Source organism: Thalassophryne amazonica, chromosome 8 (genome assembly GCF_902500255.1).
Source record: "Thalassophryne amazonica chromosome 8, fThaAma1.1, whole genome shotgun sequence".
NCBI classification, from domain to species: domain Eukaryota; kingdom Metazoa; phylum Chordata; class Actinopteri; order Batrachoidiformes; family Batrachoididae; genus Thalassophryne; species Thalassophryne amazonica.
The window spans coordinates 16,358,878-16,383,624 of NC_047110.1; the positions used below are offsets into that span (position 1 = coordinate 16,358,878).

At 40.0% G+C, this 24,747-nt stretch overlaps 1 protein-coding gene across 1 annotated transcript in view; it reads right to left on the reverse strand.

Annotated features, from left to right (window-relative positions):
- The window catches only part of phf21ab (PHD finger protein 21Ab), a 174,962-nt gene that overhangs the window by 88,094 nt on the left and 62,121 nt on the right, over positions 1–24,747 (reverse strand). Inside the window, 3 exon segments of the mRNA XM_034175775.1 lie at positions 2,788–2,877; positions 3,196–3,247; positions 16,621–16,660. Of these exon segments, the coding sequence (XP_034031666.1) occupies positions 2,788–2,877; positions 3,196–3,237 (132 nt within the window). The 5' untranslated portion in view covers positions 3,238–3,247; positions 16,621–16,660.

Genomic DNA, 24,747 nt, shown 5'->3' on the forward strand with positions numbered 1-24,747 from the left:
GGTAGGGAGAATTAACTAGGACAACACTGAGCGTTGCTTTTGCTGGTGTACAAAGGAAAAGCCAAAAAAAAAGTGTCAATGTCCAATACATTTACCATGCTGTAATAGCAACAAATAATCACAATACAGTGGTCCCTCGCTATAACGCGGTTCACCTTTCGCGGCATCGCAGTTTCGCTGATTTTTTTTTTGTGCAATTTTGCATGCTTCTTTTTTTTTTTTTTTTTTTTTTTTAAACAGCGCATTGTGTTCTGCGTCCTTATCAGGCGGGCCGGTCGCGGCACCGGTCGGCATCACCACGATTGCTCTCACTGCCTCCAATGTGCTTACTGAGTCTGCAGGCTCGGTAAGCACTGCAACGGACCACTCACACCGCCCCCCCTCTCTGCTATGTGGAGCTGTGCCAACTCTGGCAACAGGTTCAGAGACTACGCTTGCTGTTTTGATGTGGAGCGCTCCGGCAGCCTGCAAGGATAGATTTCTTGCGGAAAAATCCACAGCGTCGCAGGGTCTCGGTATACCGCAGCCACAGAGCTCCGTGGCCATGACTTGGATTCTTTGCGGGTCCCGCATCCGTACCCCCGGAGGCAGTGAGCGAAGGGAGAGCATGCGCATTGTGTCTGCGTGTGCCTGTTTATAATCTTCTCGCCCAGAAGAAAAAAGAGAGTGTTTACACAGGAGAGAAAAGTGAGAAAATGTTAATGCCTGTTTGAGAAAAGTGTATAAAGTGTAATGAGGGGTTTTACAGCCTTAAAACATCTATAATAATTGTAAAAACTAACGCTTGACTACTTCACGGATTTCGCCTTTTGCGAGTTATTTTTAGAACGTAACTCCTGCGATAAACGAGGGACCACTGTATAACTTTTTAATCAAATTGCACAGCCCTATTCTGCACATTAAATTTTCACAAAATGGTTGTATGAGTATTATGTGATGGTGACCAAGTGGCTGGACAGAGCACTTGGTTTCAGTGTGGAAGGTCCCCGTTCAAATCCCACCCCTGCCACATTTCTCCATGTAATGTGGAGTTGTGTCAGGAAGGGCATCTGGCGTAAAACTTGTGCCAATTCAACATGCAGCTCCACTTCAGATTTGCTGTGGCGACCCAGAGTGCAAACAAGGGAGCAGCTGTGGGGACATACTTATTAAGAATAAAAACTAATTTCATACACAGAATTAAAAATTATCCCCCAGTGGGTTATTTTTAGGAACTCTCCTTCTGTGTTTGTCACATTATTTGAACATTAATGTCAAAGTTGTAGTATAATCATACAAAACACTATTCTCCACACATCATACAATGATTTGCAAAATGTTTGTTCCATTACTTCTCAGAGGTGCGTTGATAGATTTCCATCAAGCTTGATATTAGAATGACAGTCAAACCCAGAACTGCACTTAAAGGGTTTGTTTTGGCAAAGGTCAAGGTCATTGGGGACAAAAGTCCAAAATACATTCTTTATTCACACTGGTGGCCACCAAACCTAGCAGCACATATGGAGATGAGTTTTGGAATCAAATTTACCAAACATCTACCACTGGGGCCAAAGGTCAAAACTGAAGGTTGTTGTTGATTTTCTTTTATCACTCCAACTTGCAAAAAAAGTAGCACAGATAAGGAGGTAGGTTTTAGAAATGCAGAGATAAAGTCAAATTTGACACAGGTCAATCACTTGGGCCAAGGCCACTGGGTCAAAGGTCAAAAGATGTATTTTTTTCCACTCCAATTTGCATTTTACTGTAAACACATATGGGGTGGGATCTGGAATTTGCCAGCAAGGTCACCTCAATCCCAGTGGTTGACCTCTGTCACTGCCTGTCTGTTGGCCAGCTCCCCCAGGTACTTTTGCTGATTTGTACCAAACTTAGTATGTCTATAAAGATTGGCCGTGAAACTGCCCTTAAACAATTCATTTTCGCAAAGGTCAGGTCAAGGAATTTCATTTAAAACCTAGTTTGAAGAAATGTGGCAGTCTGGGCTCTGTGAGCGCGCAGTGACAGCAGGAGCTACAGTCTCAGCGATGCTGTCTTTTCTTTTTTCCCCTTTTATTAACAGGCTGTGTGAGCATGGAGCATTTTTCTGTAAATGCATCAAAATTAACGCAGCTATTACATTAAAAACAAGTCACCGTGACAGAAAATCACACCTATGTAAATGTCACAATTATCCACTGCTGACATGCATTACAAACACGGGGGGGGGGGGGGGGGGGGGGGTCCCATATGGATCAAAGATCAACTGTGATCAGTCACACCACTAGTACTAGACCACTAGACTGCTGGGGGTTTCCCATGATGCACCCAGTGTTTCTTTTTATTCACCTCTTTTTGCTCTGTATGCACCACTCTGCTTTTAATCATTGGCGATTGATCTCTGTTCTGTTCCACAGCATGTCTTTTTCCTGATTCTCTCCCCTCAGCCCCAACCAGTCCCAGCAGAAGACTGCCCCTCCCTGAGCCTGGTTCTGCTGGAGGTTTCTTCCTGTTAAAAGGGAGTTTTCCTTCCCACTCTCGCCAAGTGCTTGCTCATAGGGGGTCATTTTGACCGTTGGGGTTTTCTGTAATTATTGTATGGCTTTTGCCTTACAATATAAAGCGCCTTGGGGCGACTGTTTGTTGTGATTTGGCGCTATATAAATAAAATTGATTTGATTTGATTTAGTATTAACAACCTCTACCTCTTGGTCTACAATCAGCAGAAAGAGGTTGTGAAACACTGAAACAAAATCTGGATTGCCATAACCACACTAGCTGTTCCAAACCAGCAGCCTGGAATCAGAGTACCTGATGGATCTGTATCTCCACCTTCAGAGCCTCCTGTAATGTCTGTAATTCCATCATGGATCCAGTCAGTCTGCCAGCCGATCGATCAGCCTATGCACAAGCACAGACACACAAAATCCAAGGAGAAGCAATTAAACACAAAGATGCCACTTCAACAGAAATTGGCAGCATGGAGCAGGCTGCACAATTGTCACAGCAACCTGAGGTAAAAGCATGCAACCACTGCAGGCCTTTTTATATCAAACAAACCATAATCATAACTTTCAAGGTCAATTCATAATTGCAGCCGCACTGTGTGTTAAGAAGGAGCACCACTAAAAGCAAATAATTACCATAAAAAAAAAGAACAAACATGTAATCCTCATCAGTGTACACACAACAGACAATACAGTATCATCAGGTGTTTACCTTAACACTGTCTCCAGTAGGAAAACCATCCAACTGAAGCATTAAAGTGATGCTGGAAACAAAACAGAGCATATTAAAGAACATTTCTCTTCATCTCAATTAAAAGGACAAAAACAATACAAATCTCCAAAACATCTGCTGAGCAACGCCTCCTTGAAGCGTTGCTCAGCTTGAGGTGCTCTTTGGATGGGATACTTCATTATTATGGCTAAATCATCACGAATTTAAAAAAACAAAACAAAACAAAACAAAAAAAAAAAACACAGCTACACATTTCAGAGTTACACCTTTAGCAGGGAGTCAAACCAAAGTGTATCTTTAATTGACTGACAAAGTTTGATCCAGAGCTGATCCAGATTATAGATTTTGTGGCCATTTAAATTTGACCCTCTGGGGTCCGAGGGCATTTTTTGGACAGTTCACTCGCCTGGCATAAATGTTTTATTACTGCTGTTAACAGCTCTCCCTGCATCCCACAATCAAGTTTTATGTCTCTTTTTTTTCAGGACAACCTGTGCTTTCAGAATATATATGTTTTGTTGTGTTTTATAAGTGTAATAAAGGTTTACAATCAAAAATAGGCAAGGAAAAAATAAAGCGAAAAATAATTTTCCACACACATTTATTCAAAACACACAGCAAACTATAATAAACAACTGTTTTGACACATTATAAAGGTAATTAGAAGTCTTGTGTGAAAGACTGTACAACAAAAAGGTTCAAACAATAAACAAATGCACATTTTGAACAATATATACAAAATGGTCTATGCGTTTTGTTGTCCACTGATATGGTAAACAGTGCTTTATGCAGAGAAAGCAACAGAGTTATCCAGTAACATTCACATGCAAACTAGTAGAGCAATCCTGATAGTTACACACTCTTTATTTGAGCACGTGAGATTGTCATCAGAGGCTCTCTGTGTGCTCCTGCTTTCACTGATCGCTGTGCGTAATGGCGCAGGGCACACTGAGTATGTACTAACAGTATGTACTCACTGGAGCACCCAGGAGGCTATTCAAACGGGCCACCTAGTAACATATCACTCCTGAAAATGATCTTTGGCTTTTCACGTGAGGTAAATCTGCCCTACGATTGGATTTTGGAAAACCATGTGACGGTGGACTAATTCCGATTGGACACTCACATTGCGCACGTCATCACACAGCTTCTATGAGGAGTACAAAGATGGCCAATGGCTGGCTCGAAAGTCCACGGAGTTAACTTTTCAGCAAAAAAAGTAAGTTTCTATCTTATATCATTCAAAACGTATTTATAATTTAGTAAAGCTTGGTCTTAGCTGTCGTATACGACAGCGTCGGCCCCAGAGGTTTAACAATGAAAACCCCATTTAATGTATATGTTATATTAAATCTTAATTAATCAAACATGCCCCAATCAGACTCTTATGTGAAAGTGAGGTGCAGGCTGGCACACCTGACAAAGTCTGATCCGGATCTGATCCGGATTGTGTACATTTGAATTAAATATTGAAAAGCCTATTTGGTGTACATTTTGCATTATATCTCAATCTAAAGTGCCTCAATGGCTCTCATTTGTGACAATGAGGTGCAAACTGGCACTCTGAATGAATAGACTAAATTTGATCCACATCTGATCCATATTGCAGATTTAGCAGATATGATTCTTTTTAACATTGAAAAGCCTTTTTGATCTATATTTTTTGTATGATATTTTAGCTTATGAAAACCCACTTCTAACAGGACTTTCACCTTGAACATTTTTGCCAAGGTAAAAATTTGTGAAATTGGAATCTAGTGTTGGTGGAGGTTTGCAATCTATGAGCACGGTGCTCTACTTATTTGCTTTTACATTTACATATCCTTGCTTATTTGGAGTTTGCTGCTTAATCTGTCCCTGACCAGGCAGTGTCCCCACATCTGGAGTTGGTCCCTGACTACCAGACTGTGGCTGCCCACTGTTCTTAGTGGTTGGATTGTGTCTAACTGTGATTAAAGTTATGGTTAAATTCAGAGGACATATTTCACTGCATGTATGTATGTATGTATGTATGTATGTATGTATGTATGTATGTATGTATGTATGTACAATGACAATAAAGGCCTTACTATTTTAAAATTTTATTTTAGATTTAAAATGTTAATTTACTTTTCAAAAAAATAATACATTTAGTTGTTATGGCCCATGATGCTCCATTCATGTTTATTTATGGCCCTTCAAAAAAGGGCCATAAATAATAGGCACCCATTAAGCAGTTGAAGAAAAGAAACAGACGTAGTAGCTATTATTAGACAGTATAAAAAGAATATAGTACAGGTAAGCCCCGTTAACTTGTGCACGCACAAGTTGCAATTCGGCTTTACTTGCGATCAAGTTCTGGACTACCTATAAAAGTCCATTTTGATTTGACCATTTTTGTGAATGATTGTTAGTACAGACAATGATTTCTTCTTGATCTGGCTGCTGCAGGCAGCGATGAGGGCGGATGATTCTGTGTAGAAGATTGTGGTGTGCACATGTGTGGCGGGTGTGTATATAAATTCTGGCCCAATCTGAACCAGCAGTAAGGATCTAAAGGGTTGCATCCAAAAACTCTTCCGGAATCTTCCGCACTGATGAAGCCCTCATCACTGACCTGCAGGAAGAAAAAGATCCCAAACCCACTAAGAAATCATAACCATCCAGGAAGGAATCATGCTTGAAATGTTTGAAATGTTTTGCAAGGTCAACTTAATTACAACCCCAATTCCAATGTAGTTGGGACATTGTGTAAAATATTTAATGATATTTAATGATATATATAAAGATATTTAATGTTCAAACTGCTAAACTTTACTGTTTTTGTGCAAATATTTGTTCATTTTGAAATGGATGCCTGCAACACGTTTAAAAAAAGCTGGGACAGTGGTATGTTTACCGCTGTGTTACATCACCTTTCCTTCTAACAACACTCAATAAGCATTTGGAAACTGAGGACACTAGTTGTTGAAGCTTTGTAGGTGGAATTCTTTCCCATTCTTGCTTGATGTACAACTTCAGTTGTTCAACAGTCCGGTGTCTCTGTTGTCATATTTTGTGCTTCATAATGAGCCACACATTTTCAGTGGGCGACAGGTCTGGACTCCAGGCAGGCCAGTCTAGTACCCGCACTCTTTTACTATGAAGCCGCGCTGTTGTAACACATGCAGAATGTGGCTCTTGGCATTGTCTTGCTGAAATAAGCAGGGACGTCCCTGAAAAAGACGTTGCTTGGATGGCAGCATGTGTTGCTCCAAAACCTGGATGAACCTTTCAGAATGGTTGGTGCCATCACAGATGTGTAAGTTGCCCATGCCATGGGCACTAACACGCCCCCATACCATCACAGATGCTGCCTTTTGAACTTTGTGCTGGTAACAATCTGGATGGTCTTTGTCGTCTTTTGTCCGAAGGACACAATGTCCATGATTGGCAAAAACAATTTGAAATGTGAACTCATCAGACACAGCACACTTTTCCTCTTTGCATCTGTCCATTTCAAATGAGCTCGGGCCCAGAGAAGGCGGTGGCGTTTCTGGATATTGTTGATGTATGGCTTTTGTTTTGCATTAGTTTTAACTGGCACTTGTAGCAACAAACTGTGTTAACTGACAATGGTTTCTGAAGTGTTCCTGAGCCCACGCGGTAAGACCTTTTACACAATGATGTCAGTTTTTAATGCGGTGCCACCTAAAGGGATCAAAGGTCAAGGGCATTCAATGTTGGTTTTCAGCCTTGCCGCTTACATGTAGAAAGTTCTCCAGATTCTCTCAATCTTCTTATTATATTATGGACTGTAGATGATGGAATCCCTAAATTCCTTGCAACTGAAAATGGAGAAACATTGTTCTTAAACTGTTGGACTATTTTTTCATGCAGTTGTTCACAAAGTGGTGATCCTCGCCCCAACTTTGCTTATGAATGGCTGAGCCTTTTGGGGATGCTCCTTTTATATCAAATCATGGCACTCACTTGTTTCCAATTAAGTGTTCTTGAACATTCAATCAACTTTCCCCGTCTTTTGTTGCCCCGTCCCAACTTTTGTGAAACGTGTTGCAGGCATCCATTTCAAAATGAGCAAATATTTGCACAAAAACAACAAAGTTTATTAGTTTGAACTTTAAATATCTTGTCTTTGTGGTGTATTCAACTGAATATAGGATGAAGAGGATTTGCAGATCACTGTATTCTGTTTTTATTTACATTTCACACAACGTCCAAACTTCATTGGAATTGGGGTTGTAACTTGCAGTTTCAGATAACTTGCGGTCCGATTTTGTGGACCCCAACTGGTGCGAGTAAACAGAGCTCACCTGTACAAATGAGCATGGGAACATATGGAGGGGACAAAGTTTTTAATTGCGAGTTGGTCAGAGGAAGTAGTGTATTTTTGGGAGTGTAAGTTTTTTTTTTTTTACCTGTTTGAGAGGTACTGTGACATAGTCCGGTGCGACATACGAGGTCTGTCAATAAAGTATCGTACCTTTTTATTTTTTTCAAAAACTATATGGATTTCATTCATACGTTTTTACGTCAGACATGCTTGAACCCTCGTGCGCATGCGTGAGTTTTTCCACGCCTGTCGGTGACGTCATTCGCCTGTGAGCACGCCTTGGGAAGGAGTGGTCCCGCCCCCTCGTTGGATTTTCATTGTCTGGAAATGGCGGAATGAAAAGGACTTTTTTTCCATCAGAATTTTTTCAGAAGCTGTTAGAGACTGTTAGAGACTGGCACCTGGTTATCACAAGAGCTGGACATCAGCCATTTTCCAGAGAAACCAGAGAAACCAGAGAAAGAGCACACAACGGTCTCGTATCCACAGAGCCATCCGTTTAGAAATGATCCAGTGGTTTGTGCCTCGTCATCGCAGCTCGGAGCGCGGCGCACCGACCGTCCTTAAAGGGGTCCTTAAAGGGGTCCTTAAAGCTGCAGTAAAAGTCCTTATTCTCTGTGAAGCCCGTAAAATTTTCACCGAAAGCCAGATAAATTTTTCGAATGGTTTCCAGGTGCCAGTCTCTAACAGCTTCTGAAAAAATTCTGATGGGAAAAAAAGTCCTTTTCATTCCGCCATTTCCAGACAATGAAAATCCGACGAGGGGGCGGGACCACTCCTTCAGTGTGGAAAAACTCACGCATGCGCACGAGGGTTCAAGCATGTCTGACGTAAAAACATATGAATGAAATCCATATAGTTTTTTGAAAAAAATAAAAGGGTACGATACTTTATTGACAGACCTCGTATATACAGAAAAAAAAAGGTTTCTTTCTAAACTGATGCCACATCCCTGTGCCATGTTTCATGAAAATCAGGTGAACAGTTTTGAGGAATTGTGTTCATAATCAGGCAAACAGACAAATGAAGTTCACTGAAAATGTGACAACATTTGGGAGTCTGCCTGTTCTCCCTGTGTTTTTGGAGGTCTCCCCATATTAAGGCTTCCCTCCAAAGACATGCAGTGCAGGTGAATTTGAAACATTAAATTGACAGTAGATGTCTGTGTGTCAGCCTGGCGATAGACTGGTGGCCTGTCCAGGGTATACTCCACTTCTCACCCAATGACCACTGGGATGAGCTCTGGCTCCCCGTGATCTTTAAATGGAATAAGCGGGTTTAGATAAGCGTTAAATGAATGACACCACTTGTTTTTGTTCATCTATTTTAAATGAGAAAGATTCTGGTACTATTACCTCCAAAAAAAAAGAAAAAGAAAATCCGCACACCGAAAAAGCAACGTTTCGACCCTGAGGTCTTCTTCAGGTTTCCACAATTGCCTGAAGAAGACCTCAGGGTCGAAGCGTTGCTTTTTTGGTCAATTAAAGATTTGGGGTTGCAGATTGTCTTTCTTTTTTTTTGTCTGCTATTCTTGATTATCCTGCACCTGGCCTAATCAGGATTGGATGTGTGCACAACCACTATTTTTACTATTATTACCTCCGCCAACAAAGTTGGACGGAGGTTAAGTTTTTGCCCTGTTTCTTTGTATGTTTGTGAGCAGCCTGGAAGCCACAATTTTTCATATATCTTTATGAAATTTTTTACAGAGGATTCATATCCTGAAAAATACCTATCCTTTAACATTGAATATTTTTTTTAATTTCTTTCATATTTAAAAGCCTTATGTAGGATCTTTATCGGCTGACAAAGTTTGATCTGGATCTGATATATCTTCATCTGACAGGTGATGTCCACAAGCTGCTGAGAGCCTGAGACAAAGCCTTCAGAGCCAGGGATGAATCTGGCTTGAGAACAGCGAGAGCCAACCTGTGCCGTGGCATCAGGAAGGCAAAAAAGGACTACACACAAAAGATAACGTCCCACTTCAGAGACCGCAAGGACGCACAGAGCCTATGGCGAGGAATTCAGGCTGTCACTGACTACAAGCCAGCTCCACAGAGCTGTGAGAGCAACACCTCTCTACTCAACAACCTGAACCACTTCTTTGCACGCTTTGAAGCATTGAACACCACACAGCCCAAGAACTCCCCCCACGACCAGACCATGTGCCTCTCTGTTGACAGCGTAGAGAAGACACTGGTGGCCATCAACACCCGCAAAGCAACAGGTCCGGACAACATCCCTGGTCGCGTGCTGAAGGACTGCGCAGAGGAGCTTAAGGATGTCTTCACAGCTCAGTGTGGCACTGGGCTGAACAGCCTTTCACTCTTCACACTATTTTTTAAACTTTTAATTAAATACATGCAGGGAACATAACAAATACGTACCGTAAATGTTTTTTTCCCCAAAGGTGTAACATGTAAATATTAAGGAGCACGGCGTCGCACACAGGATGTTGCGCGGCATCTCCGCTCCACACGGAGGCAAAACGGAGTAATGTTAACATTATTTAATTGTTTTTTCTTTGTGGATCATGGGATAACTTCACTGTGTGCTGACAGAACTGCCTGATGCCTGTGGTAAATGAGACGTGAATGAAGCGCAGTGACTCTTTCAACTTGTGACGCAAAGTGCAGCCCATGGGGAGGAAAGGAGGTTCCAGTGACTGTGCCACAGACACCCAACAAACGGATTACACCTGTCGCAGACCGAGCCGGTCTCCCATTGGCCTGGAAAGCCACAGCAGGGGCTGAAACTCAGACACCCGATGGACAATTCCCGTTGCTGCAACTGTGATCTGAGGGAGCAACTGTGGCGCAAAGTGCTAAAATCATAGATGAACTTTTTTCAGCTACAACAAGGAATTAAACTATGTTCAGATGTTTTCCGAACTCAGGAGGATTTATGTGGGTAATTTTTCTTCAGGATGTGATAAAGCCCACTGAAATGAACAGGTTAGACTTTGTATTTACTCCATGTGCAAATTTACTCCAAGTGAGACAGCCAATTTCAGCCAATCAAAAGACGGCATTGATGGACGTATTTTGATTTATGAGTAAATTACATGAAAGACTATAAAAATCCATAAATTGGCCACATCGTTGTTTAAGTCGCAGTGTTCAAAACATATGAAAAAAGTAGCGGCTTATAGTCTGGAAATTATGGCACATGTGTGTGAAAATCCCCATTGAGAGGTTGACATCACACTGCTGTAAAGGAGTATCGTGTAGTATCAGAGAAGTTTCATGATAACAAGTACAAGTAAAAGAATACGGTAACTGGGCGATACCTGATAGAGGTATTGGGATTGGTGCATCCCTACTAAATATATACTCCTGACATTTTTTCACATCTAATTTAGTGTATGAAAAGGCACTTCTAACAGGACTTTGACCTTGAAAATGTTTTCCCAAGTAAAAATTTGAGGAATTGGAAACTAGTGTTGGTGGAGGTTTGTGCTCTACGAGTGTGGTGCTCTAGTTATTATTGATTTACAAGGTAAACTGTGCACAGATGTTTTATTGGTGCTTAGACATAACTTTCATTAGCTCAACTTAATTTAACTTTATTTATAGAGCGCTTTAGAAAAGCCACAACTGAAACAAAGTGCTGTACATTGGGGTCATTTACAAACAAAAAACAAAACCCAACAACAATAAAAACAGCAGTGAACAAATAAAAACAACTAAAACAGAGCAAAATCTCATGCTATGTTAAAAGCCAATTAATAAAAGTGGGTTTTAAGACTGGTTTTAAAAACAGCCAGTGAGGAGGCCTGTGAGTTTAAGACTGGTTTTAAAAACAGACAGCGAGGAGGCCTGTGAGTTTAAGACTGGTTTGAAAAACAGACAGCGAGGAGGCCTGTGAGTTTAAGACTGGTTTGAAAAACAGACAGCGAGGAGGCCTGTGAGTTTAAGACTGGTTTGAAAAACAGCCAGCAAGGAGGCCTGTGATTTTAAGACTGGTTTTAAAAACAGACAGCGAGGAGGCCTGTGAGTTTAAGACTGGTTTTAAAAACAGACAGCGAGGAGGCCTGTGATTTTAAGACTGGTTTTAAAAACAGACAGTGAGGAGGCCTGCCTAATGTGCGCAGGTAGAGAATTCCAAATTTTATGAGCAGCAACAGAAAATGCTCGGTCCCCTCTGAGCGTTTGCTTGGACCTTGGCAGCTACCTGCTTCCACAAGTTAACACAGAGTCCTGTTACCAGGGCTATGAAATTAAAATTGTGAAATCTAAGGAGTGGGGGTCTCGGGCCCCGTGGGATCCCAGAAACCAAATAAATTTTTTATCTAATGATACATTTTCAGCATCTCCTGGAACAAAAAATCTCAAAATTGGTGCATATTTAAATGACCCTATATTCAACCATTCATTTGAACTGTCAATGATCATGTTGAAATAATAGAATATGATGTGGAAGTAGGACCTGGAATGATTTTCCTTTTAACTGTAAACCAAATAATGGATTAACTCAGAACAATTAAACTACCTGAAATTCATGAAGAATGAAAAGACTGTTAAAGAATTTCAAAAACCGCAGCTAAAGCTTGGAGAATATTCTGAAAACCATGGTAAAATATCAATAACATACCTTGTAGTAAAAAAGCCACATATTCTTGTGTAAATCCACAGTGTTTTTCCCATGAAAAAAGTCTACATTAATAAAAACTCATTTACATTCTTATGTAAATTCATGTAAATCCATTCAAAGCCAGTCTTTTTTCCAATGAAAGAAAGTTTAAATTAATGAAAAAAGTTACAGAATCTTTTCTAAAATCTTGTTTGAACAGCACAATGTTTATTTTGCAGAGAGAGAAAAATTCTTTCCATGTTTCCTGATGGCACAATTTGCTATTCCCATTTCTTTTATCTTTCATCTGTGTTTACGAAGCCAGCGACAATTCCACAGATTCTTGTCCTCAGACTTTTTCAAACAGTCTTTCTTGCCATCCTCTCTCTGTCTGATGTTGCTCCGTGACACAGACATGCTGCATAATTCTTCTTTTAAAAACTTTAGAGCTCTAAAGGTTTGCGATGTCCACATGCTACTTTTAGCTTAAGCTTCGCACAGGAGCCACACAGCGTCGCCGCAGCAACCAACCACTCCCGCTTTACGACAACTGTCGCAACAGCCAGGCTTTGAAAGAGGGATTTTTCTCCTTGAAACTCTGCGGATCCGAGGACAGTGATTTGTATCTGTAATACACAGATCAGTGTCCGCGGGCCACCGCAGACTGATAAAACTTGTACGATGTTGTAAAAAAAGAGCACTTTGCGATAGACATTTTAAAAACTCAGTGCTCACACACACACACACACACACACACACACACACACACACACACACACACACACACACACACACACACACACACACACACACACTCTCCATGATGAAACCTCCGGAATTTCACGGATCTGTGGAGTTTTCACAGCCCTGGTTACTCATTAATTGATTTGTCTGTATAGCTCCGAATCTGAAGATGCTGGGACAGATAAAAAAAAAAAAGGAAAAAAGATTCTTATACCTACTTTGATTTCATTATAGACAGTATGAGCCAAAAAAAAAAGTGTGGAGGGGAGCACATTTAGGGCCAGCAATGAGGTAAAATAAATAAACAAAATAATGTAATTTCAAACAGGTGATGGCAATCATAATTTGTGCGGCAGTGGAGAGAGGGGGGCTGATTGACTCTTTGATACATCATTATGCAGATGATGGACAATTCAGAATCAAATGTCAAAAATCAAATTTATAAATGTTAATTGCAGGGACAGAAACGCAGCTGCTGGCCAACATTAATGAGCACTTTTCACATTCCTTATGTAAACCTGGATTTCTACTTTTACTTGAGTCTTTCTTTTGTACTTTTTATGCAAGTACATTTGCCACATGGTATTGTTATAGCCAATACAGTATGGTCCAAAATCCAGGGGAGCCTCAGAGCGCCAGGAGCAGCCACAGGTGCATGGCTGCATGCACGATGAAACCAACAAAAAAAAAAGACACCTCTTTTTGGACTACATGCAACACACCAGAGAACAAGAAGCACCTTGTGACAAGTTTTGGCCACAAATTAACAGTTTTTATTTCAAAATCTAACAAACAAAACACTTATGTGGCTGAGCAGTTGCTGAGTCTCTAAAGAAAATCGTTTTTTTTAAATGTTCACCTCCATAAGCATATTGGCGGCTCCAGTGAAAGCAGACTCATATTCTGTGTCATAAAGGGGTAAAAAATAATCCGCACAGCTCATACATGGTTGATCACCTAAAATCACCTCCACCACTATTTTTATTTCAATATGCACCATGGAGTGCACTGTGCACACACAGACTACGTTTACATGCAGCCAATAACCCTTACATAACCGGAATATTGGCAATAACCCGGTTGCGCACGGCCATGTAAACGCCCGCAAAAACCCGAATATGCTCATATTCCGGTTTTTAAAAACCCGAATAAGACCCCTGGGTTACTCCTTTTCTAACCCGAATATCAGGTCATATAAACACGCATCGGGATATCCCCATAGAAAGGAACATTATTTTGTGTTCTGCGCATGTCCTATCCGCAAGGAATCTTGGTCTTTTGAGTACAGCAACTACTTGTATGCGGCGCGCGCAGCCCACCGGACACCACAGAAGCAGATGTAAACAGCGCATTGTGTTCTGCGTCCTTATCAGGCGGGCCGGTCGCGGCACCGGTCGGCATATCACCGCGATTGCTCTGCCTCCGATGCGCTTACCGTCTGCGGCTCGGTAAACACCACAACGGACCACTCTCACCGCCCCCCTCTCTTCTGTGCGTACCTGCGCCAAATCTGGCAACAGGTCCAGAGACGCTCGCTGTTTTGATGCGGAGGTAGCCCACAGGAGAGAAAAATTAGAAAATGTTAATGCCTGTTTGAGAAAAAAGTGTGTAGTGAGGGGTTTTACACGAAGCAGGATTTGCACGAACGCCAGATCAAATCAAGCACCGGTGGACGACGTGCGTCGCTGTTTAGAAACCAGAATACTGACCTTAACCCGAATATTAACGGCATGTAAACGTAGTCACAGTTTGCCCCACTGAACCCAAACCACAATTAAAAGGAAAGCACAAGATGAGAACAGATGTCGCATGCCATGATATCTGCAGTTTTGAGTGTCTGCATATAAGCAGGGCAGCAAAGTTGCACAATTATCATAACGCAGCGTATTCCTGTTTTAATTATTCTGGTACATCAGTGTAGCACAGTTCCTGTGCACACTTGGGTATATTGTGGATGAGAAGGACAAAAATGTTCTACCTTTTACTTCGATGGAGTGTAATAATCCAAACACAAGGCCATGAACCCACACTTACAGATGCAGTGGAAGCGGGGGGGAAGGAAGCAATAGCCCCACTAGGTTTAAAAATCAGTGAATGAGAGCCACACAAGTGAAAATATGGCTGAGTTGTTAAAGAATGTTGTTGTTGTTGGCCTTGTGGCTGTTCCAGTTTGTTCAGGGTTGCCACAGCAGTTCCAGCACACATCTGCATTTGGATATGGTACGTTTTATGCCAGATGCCTTTCCTGACGCAACTCCAGGTTTACCGGGAGAAACACACAGACCGTCGTTTTCTGAAGAGGTCACCCATCCAAGTATTGTGTTATTTATACTGTGCTTTCAAATTTTTGAACCACATACAGATTGAGGAAAAAAAGAAATCCTGTATAGTACAAAAAAGTAAAAGAAAAAAGGAGGCACCAATAGTTGTTTTAATCACTGAATAGCAGCCCTCTGAATCATAATCAATTTGAAAGGTGCCTTGAGGTTCTCACCGCTACAAAACAGTATCCATGAAAGGCTGGGTCTTTGAGGAAAAAAGCTGGGCGGAGGATTTCCAGTTTGTCAGCATCCATATGAGGACATTATTGAAAAATAATGTTCCTCAAAGAAAGACTGGGAGAGCTTTGCATATTTCACCCCCAACTGTGTTTAATATCATTAAACAATGCAAGGAACCTACAGGAATTTTAGTGCACAAGGGCAAAGGCATAAGTCTAAGCTAAACACCCACGATCTCAGATCCCTCAGATGACAGTCATTCATCAACAGCCGATATACCCAGTTGGGCAATGGATTACTTGGGAAAGGAATACAATATGGATTTACATTCACAAGTGCCACTTCAAATTTTCCTGTGTAAAAACGAAGACTATTGTTAATTTTGTCTAGAAATGGCAGTGACTTCTCTGGCCTCTGAACCTCTGGGTTAGATCATCATGCAGTGGCAACATGTACTGTGATCAGACAAATCAGTATTCCAGAATTTTTTAAAAGAAATGGACGTTATGTACTTCGGACCAAAAATGATCATCCAGACTGTTATGATATAGTTCTTTCAGGAATCTTGGCAAAGGTACTTTACACTACTGTGATGGCAGCACTAATGCAGAAAAGTATAATGAGCTTTTAGAGCAACATATGCCGTCTTCCAAACAACATCTTTTCCAGAGATATTCATGCATTTTTCAACACCACAATGGAAAACCACATTCTGCACACTTGCAAAGGCATGCCTGCAGAAGAAGAGGATATAGATATGGGACTGGCCCGCGTGTAATCCTTACCTGTTCCCAATAGAGGATGTGTGGAGAAGTTGGAAAGGAAAAATGCAACCATGAACCTGTACTGTTGCACACTTTCAGATGAGTTTGTAGGACAAATCTGACAAAATAACACCTGACACATCTCATTGCTTAGTATCCTGAATGCCAAAACATAAGTGTTGTGAGAAGGAATGGCAAACTTACAAACTGGTATATGCTTTTGTGTTTTTTGGACTATGTTGCAGGCCTGAAATGCAGGAATGAATGTATATTTACAAATGAAAAATTAAGTCCCCCCCCCATCAAAAACAAACAAACAAACAAAAGAATATCTTGGGCTCATACTGTCCGCAATGAAATAAAAGTCAAAGTCAAACTTACTGTGTTTGTGTGTGTGGTTTTTTTTTTCTGTATTTTCCATACAGTCCAAACTTTTTTCTGATTTGGGGCTGCACACTGCACATTCTACTAAATGAAACTACAAGCTATTTTAAAAAGACAGACTCACCACCTGGCCGTGGGACTGGGCTCCGCCCCTCTGTGCTGCCCTGCAAAACATGAACCACACAGTTACAAATCTAGCCTAGTTCCATTTCAAGCGCTAGCAAAGACACAAAGCACAGAATATCGAAGTGAGACAGGAGTGCCAAAATAACACTGGTTCACTGTGAGTTTACACAACCCATCATTTAAAGTGTAGTCTGTTTTGTTTTTTGTTTTTGCCAGTGAAGCCATAAAACAAATTTTCTTCTTGCACCACTATAATGTTTCCCATAGCATTCAAGTGAAAGATTAATAATTTTATAGGATAAAACCAATAGGATAAAAATTTGTGATTTTGGGCGGTGACCCACAAGGGTTAAAATACAGCAACAAGATACCATGACACACAATCTGTTGAGAAATGATAGATAATGTGGGAGGGTTTTTAACACTAACAATAACACTAAGACACACACAGTGGTCAGAAAACAGCCCTCTCACTTCTATGGTTTGCATGCCTGGAGAAACAGATGGATTTTAAGTTCAACAGAGTCCAATGAATGAAGAGACAAAGGGAGATCATTCCAGAGCCTCGGCGCAACAAAGCACAAACCAAGCATGAAGTCAAAGGAATTGTCTGTAGACCTTAGAGACAGGATTGTCTCGAGGCACAAATCTCGGGAAGGGTACAGAAACATTTATGCTGCGGTCCCAATGAGCACAGTGGCCTCCATTATCTGTAAATTGAAGAAGTTCAGATCCACCAGGACCAGGACCAAACTTAGCTCGCGATCGCCCAGTATATCATGAAAGACTTGTTGGGCACGGCAGTTCTAGAATGATTCTGATGGTTGTGTAGGGGAATGCATCACCATAGGAAATACAACAAACTTTTAAAAACAATACTTGAAGGACTGGAAGGAACTTGACAAATGAACTGTTTCTGGTCAATATCAACCTTTCTGTACTTGGAACTAATTCCATACAACTTATGTTGATTTGGGTTTAGTAGCCATTTCTGTTTTGTTTTGCTTATTTTCAGCCCAGTTCTGTCCAATGATAACAGAGCTATGCTAAGCTAAACTCTGCCGCTTCACTACAAGCCTCTTTCACAGTCAAACGTACGGTAATTCCGTTCTGACACTGCACAATAACTGTCCCAAGTATAAATGCTGCTGGCAAATGAAAACGTTGCACCAACTCAGTATTTTGCAATGAAACATCACAATAAAAGAGTTAACAATATATTTTTGGGGTTTGCTGACAAAAAGAACCACGTTTCCAGGAACCTCCTTCCCTAGACGTTAATGCTGATGGGCATAGACAAGCACCAGACGTTTGTGATAATTTCTGATTAATTTAGGGATGAGAATGGGCAAAGAAAAAAAAAAAAAAAGCTGAAAGTCAGTGGGAACCTGGGGCCACCTCAGCCCCCAGCAGGGTATGGGACAGCGCCCCTGGTAAGACCCACAGGTTTTGAGCATTTTAGAGGCATTTCAGGGCCACTAAAGAGACCTAATTTCATGAATTTCCATTTTATATTTTTTGTATGTTGGGGTATGTGGAAGCCTGACTGTAATAAAAGAATCTGTCTATGTATACCTTCTTTCAGTGATACTTGCCAAGTGCCATATGTACTTACTATAAATGCCATAGCATTGGACAGATATCACTGAACATGCCAAAACTATTCTTCAAGTGTCTTTCCTTAACCTGCAATGAGCTCTGAAATATATTGGAACTTCATACAAGTATGTGTAAATGATTTAAAGAGATTAAAACCTACCAAAACAACATTTGTGGTATAAAACAGTGACTTTATTAATATATTTAAAATGTATGCTTACAAATTATTGTCCCATAATAAATTCCTAAATCATACCATGTGAGTTTGTACCCCAACTACTGATGTCAGCCAGCAGGAAAACCCCACAGGCACATACAGCATAGTATCATTAAAAAGCACACATCCTGAGCACCAGCTGTACCACAGTCTATGAAATTCCCAAATAAATAAATAAATAATTAAATAAATAAATAAAATTGATGCAGGCCGATTTCAGCATACAGGCAAAATATATCATGTCATTTTTGAATGGTTTATCTATTAGCCTAAAGAGTAAAAACTGAAGGAAATAAATTGTAAGGCTTGAAAGAAGTTTATGTAGGAAATATTTTATATAAGGTCAATTAAGAGGGGGAAGTGTTGTCTTTTTAAATACCTGAAAAGACACTAGACTCATTGAGAAGATTTAGTGCTGCTATAATGGGCTGATGCAGAAAGTGGCAGCAATGCAACAATAAGAATGCTGGCTGCTGTGATAAGTTACAAAAGAAGAAGAAGGGTGCGTTCCTTTTGTTGTTCTCCACACGGTCATATTTTCAGAAAAGGAAATTCAGAAATATGTAAATGTATATACGTATATATCATTTCCATTTATTTTTATTTATATAGCGCTTAATCACAACACAGTTGCCTCAAGGCGCACGCACACACACACACACACACACACACACACACACACACACACACACACACACACACACACACACACACACACACACACATATACAGTGAGGAAAATAAGTATTTGAACACCCTGCGATTTTGCAAGTTCTCCCATTTAGAAATCATGGAGGGGTCTGAAATGTTCATCTTAGGTGCATGGCCACTGTGAGAGACATAATCTAAAAAAAAAACAAAAAAAACAAATCTGGAAATCACAATGTATGATTTTTTTAAATAATTGATTTGTATGTTAATGCTGCAAATAAGTATTTGAACATCTGTGAAAATCAATGTTAATATTTGGTACAGTAGCCTTTGTTTGCAATTACAGAGGTCAAACGTTTCCTGTAGTTTTTCACCAGGTTTGCACACACTGCAGCAGGGATTTTGGTCCACTCCTCCATACAGATCTTCTCTAGATCTTTCAGGTTTGGAGTTTCGGCTCCCTCCAAAGATTTTCTATTGAGTTCAGGTCTGGAGACTGGCCAGGCCACTCCAGGACCTTGAAAGGTGATGGACAGGTTGGAATGTGATTGATTGAGTGTGTGGCCAGGTGTCTTTTATACAGGTAACAAGTTTAAACAGGTGCAATTAATACAGGTAAAGAGTGCAGAATAAGAGGGCTTCTTAAAGAAAAATTAACAGGTCTGAGAGAGCCAGAATTCTTGCTGGTTGGTAGGGGGTCAAATACTTATTTGCAGCAGTAACATACAAATAAATTATTAAAAAACAAAAATCATACATTGTGATTTCCGGATTTTTTTTTTTTTTTTTAGATTATGTCTCTCACAGTGGACATGCACCTAAGATGAAAATTTCAGACCCCTCCATGATTTCTAAGTGGGAGAACTTGCAAAACTGCAGGGTGTTCAAATACTTATTTTCCTCACTATATATATATATATATATATATATATATATACCCGCACCGCATTTAAAAATTTAAGCAATTGTAAACACATTTTAACTGCATGAATAGAAATTATTGGACACGCACATGAGCACTGGATGTTAGGTCGCTGCCCAGTACAAGTGGAGTGGGTTTTAGGGCTCGCTGTGCCTCTTCCGCGTTCTTCTGGGCAGATTAGTCCGTTTAATATTAATTTGATGAAGCGTCTTTGTCTTGCAGTGTTCTTCCAATGTTTTGTTGATGAAATCCAAACATAACGTGCAGAAAGCTTTACCGGGGAGCTCAACCTCGCGGACAAATTCACTGAGTATCGCCTTTGTCCCATTCACCTCCTGGTCCAAACATGTCCACTTAAACCTATTTTTTACACCACTATGGATGTCTTTAACGTGGTCTTCGTCCTCTCTCTCTCTCTCTCTCTGTGTAATTTTGGCCATGATAAAGACGCAGCTCGACAGACCAAACTTTCAGAAAATCAAAATGTCCACGTCCGGGTACTTTCAGTGACTTTCGATATTACAGAGATTCTGACTGGCTGGAAGTTTGTCACTATCGGAAAAGTAACTAATGACATCGCTTGTTTTAGCTTGCAGTTTATGCAATGTGGTTCCCGTGCATATGAGGAAAGGTTTAACAAGCACGGCTGGCCCCACTGCACCTCCATCCACCTCAATTTTTCTCATTGGATTAACGCTGATCTCAGAAATGGCCCAGAAATCCAGAAAAATTCGGAACTCCACGGATAATTCTCATCCCTGAGTTCTAGCTAGTCTGTGTGGTATTACACGCTTATTAAGTAATTTATGTTGAATCCTGGTGAAACATGGGCCCCACCCATGTACCTTGTTGATGTGTTCAACCCTTTTTTCCCCCCTATCTTTTTGGCTTCAGTATTTTTATAATTTATATCAAGTTGTAGAGATTTGTTTTAAGTTCATTTCAAGAGGATAATTTTAGAAGTTTTAATTTAGGGAAGAGCGAATTCTATTTTTTCCCCCTGAAACAGCATAAAGAAATTAAAATATTTAAAAACCAAATGGGGTAAATACTTTTAATAAGCCCTGTACCTGCTCTGAGATAGTTTAATTTAGTTATTCATTAATTTTCTATACCCACTCATTTCATCTACGGGTTGGGGGGAGCTGGAGCCTATCCCATCTGTCATTGGGCAAGAGGTAGGGTACATCCCAGATGTGATGCCAGTCTATCACAGTGAGGTAGCTTAATATAAATCAAAGTAAAAGGTTCAATGAATATATACAGGAATTAAATAAATAGACATATAAATGAAAGGGCTCTCGCCCCCTCCAAATAAGAAAATAAACAACTGCTTCAGTTAATTTTTCTTTTTTTGGTTTTAAGACACCCAACACAGGTGTTTCAGTTTTTCTTATTACGTCTTATGAAGTTAGCTCTAAACAAAGAGTTCAGGTGTTAGTTGCATTCTGAAGCAGAACAACAAGCAAGATTCTGGTGGTTCAAAGCATATTTTTGTGCACTAGGGGATGGTTTATATGATGGAAGGCTTACGTGCAGGTACTAAAAATTGTATTGCATCCAGATCAGTGGTGCCGCTAACCAAGCTACCGATACTTGCTAACTGTGCTCACATAAACAACATGAAAATTTCACTTGCCAAAAATACTGGAGCAAAGAAGTCTTAGATGGCCCATTAGTATAACTAACTGCACAATAAGTTGTATTATCTCAGATTTTTGTAATATATTGCTCATTAAGGATGGAAACAATTGGTCCACAGTAACAAGATGCCAGTGCTAGCCATTTTTGCAGACACTGTGGAGGTCTGGCTGGTCCCTGCCTCCTGTTACAGAAATAAGCATTTAAGAGTTATTGTGTTATCAGTACATCATTGATACATTCCTCTGTATGTTTATTAGGGATTGGTATTGATAAGATTTTTTCGATATCGATATCATTATCGATTCCACTTATCGATCTAATTCGTTATCGATTCCCTTATCGATACCTCTTGTGAATTTTTTGTGTACTAAAACTGACTTTAGAGGTTTTCTATGTCAGCGGGTCAAAGAGCTTTTTCTTATAGTGCGTGCACCCACTCTGTGGAACGGTCTTCCTGCGACCGTGAGGCAGTCAGAGTCCGTGGACATTTTTAAGTTAAGACTTAAAACCTATTTTTATTCTCTTTCTTCTTTTATCTGTTTTATTCTTTTACTTCTGTTTTTTAAATATGTATTTTAATTTTTATTTATTTTAATTTTTTGATGTTCTGTGTGAGGCGCCTTGAGACGGCTTTTGTTGTGATTTGGCGCTTTATAAACTGATTAAATTGAAATTGAACAACATTTTATTGAGTCTTAAAGTAAATAAATACGAAACTGGTCACTGGATCCTTGATCTCTGGACATAAATAGAAGTAAACAAAATCTGTAATTTTTGTCAAAAGCATTTCCTTTCAGACATTGAAACAGGTGTTTCAGAAGTAATGTTTCCAGTTTGCCATACCTAAATTCAGTGATGAAAGAGTGGTAATAAAAAAATAAACATTTTTCCACAGGGTTATTAAAACAGCCCCATGTTCCACTTACAGCAGGCTCAACACACTTCTGCACCCCCCCCAAAAAACAACAGAAACTCTCAAAAATTAAAGGAAGTGAGGACAAATGTCCGTTGCCTCTTTGTTGTGCAGCCATAAGCCCACTGAACAGTGTGTTGTGCTCAAAGTGCATGTACAACTATGCTTGCTGAAAGTCCACAACTCCAGAAAACAATATTTCCAACTGTTTCCAAGCGTCCGCTCTGCAGAACCACTGACCTGACTGAATTCGGAACAGTGGATCAGACTAATGAATTTATCCTCAAAGGAGTTGACCAATATGGATTTTTAAGGGCCAATGATACCAATTATCAACAAGGTTTGGAGACCGAGACCGATATTTCAGACCAAGGTTTGCTTGCAGTAAAACATTTCAAAAACATTTTAAAATTTAGTTCATACTCTTAACATAAAACTTTCTTTAAATGTTTTTTCTGCATATGTTTAATTCACAGAACCTTTGAACATGACCTTCATAGAAAAAGTGGGCGCTTTAATAACATGATTATGAAGTTGAGCAAATGAGCAAAAGAATAACCTGCTATCTACTTTTATGCCAGCCTGCGGGACAGCAGGCTGGCAATTGTGACATTTAACAATCAAGTACTGCTGTGGGCGGGACTTAGCTCCAAACAGAAAGCAGTTATTCATATTTTAAAATTGTAACATGGACTACCAACCCTTCAGTGCGTGAGCTAAGGGGACATTAGCTCCATACGATGGGCCCTTGTCACATATCAATGGGCCTTTGTGAAATGGAATAAATTCAAGCAATTAAAGATTTTTAATGTGTAATTGCCTGTAAGAGCCACAACTTGAACCAATTTAACTTAAATATGATGTAAATTTCATATTTGTCAGGGTTCTCGCCAGCACAGTTGAGCGTAGGGGACCCGTACGCTGTGATATGGATCCCCTATGCTGTGATTCAACCAGCGTAGGGCTTTTTTCTTATAAGACATGTCACACGTTATTTAACATCTCAGTTAGCAACAAAGTATTCATGATTGTAAGCTTATCCACACATATTTGGTAAAATCAGTGGTCCTTGTGATGTTTTTTCCCCTCTTTTCGCTGTGATTCAGCAGATGTATTTCCGCTGGAGGTTTAATAAGTCTCGCAGTCACCGTGATTTTTTTTTTTTTTTTTTTTTTTTGCTTGGTTTTTTTGTGCAGTCACCATGTTTGTGAAGTCATGTGTTCCCAAAAAAAGTGAAAATTAAAATGCAAGAAACTCAGTCTGCGAGTCACAACTCTTAACTCGGTTTGTAAAAAAACATTCTCATTACTAAACTAAATTAGTTGATTGCACTATTCAACTGAAATTTTCAGTGCAATGATCATGTTAAGCAGAGTTAACTTTTTGTCTTAAGTTTCTGTAAGGGAGGGGCCCATTTTAAATTCTGCCTAGCAACCGGTGTGGGCGTGTCCAGTGTGAAGACTCCACTCATCCTGCTGCTTCTTCTGCTCATCGCTTGGATTTTTGAGCTGTGGATTTTTGAGAGCAACACATAACTTTCTGGTCAAAAGATGGTTCGGTGACAACAAGTTAGCTAAATGCTGAAATTAGCTTAGTGTTTAAGTGCTGCTCCTTCTTTTTTTTTTCTCCGCTCTATGCAATGTACACTTGGCTGTCGGTTTTTGAAAGAAACACTGACTTAAAGAAAGTGGAATGTAGGCTTCAAGTTAGTTATTTGTTGATAACTTTCTGGAAATTAGTTTCGCCCAAAGACTGGTCCAGTGACAACATGTTAGCTAAACTGGTTAGTTCTGGGCAATATAACTCATCATTTGTCATGCTATTACTAAATCAAACACATTTCAACTGTTGCTTTAATTAATATGCACTTAATGTTTTGTTTAGGTTTAGTTAATGCATTCAATACTTTTTAAACAAAATTGTAGAACTTAAAATCTGTTCAATTATATTATGTGTCACTTTGTTGCCTTTTTTTTTTTTTAGTAAACATTTGTCACATTTTTTTACAGTGCAGTTTTAATGCATGTCAGTATTTTTCCTGTTCAAAATATGGCAGGTATTGTTAAACACTGGAACATTTAAATGTATTGTAGCAATCGCCAGGCCGGTCGCTAAGACTGTGACCTGTTATGCCGCAGTGTATCATGGGAGTACGGGGGTTTTGGGAGTTTTAAGTGTT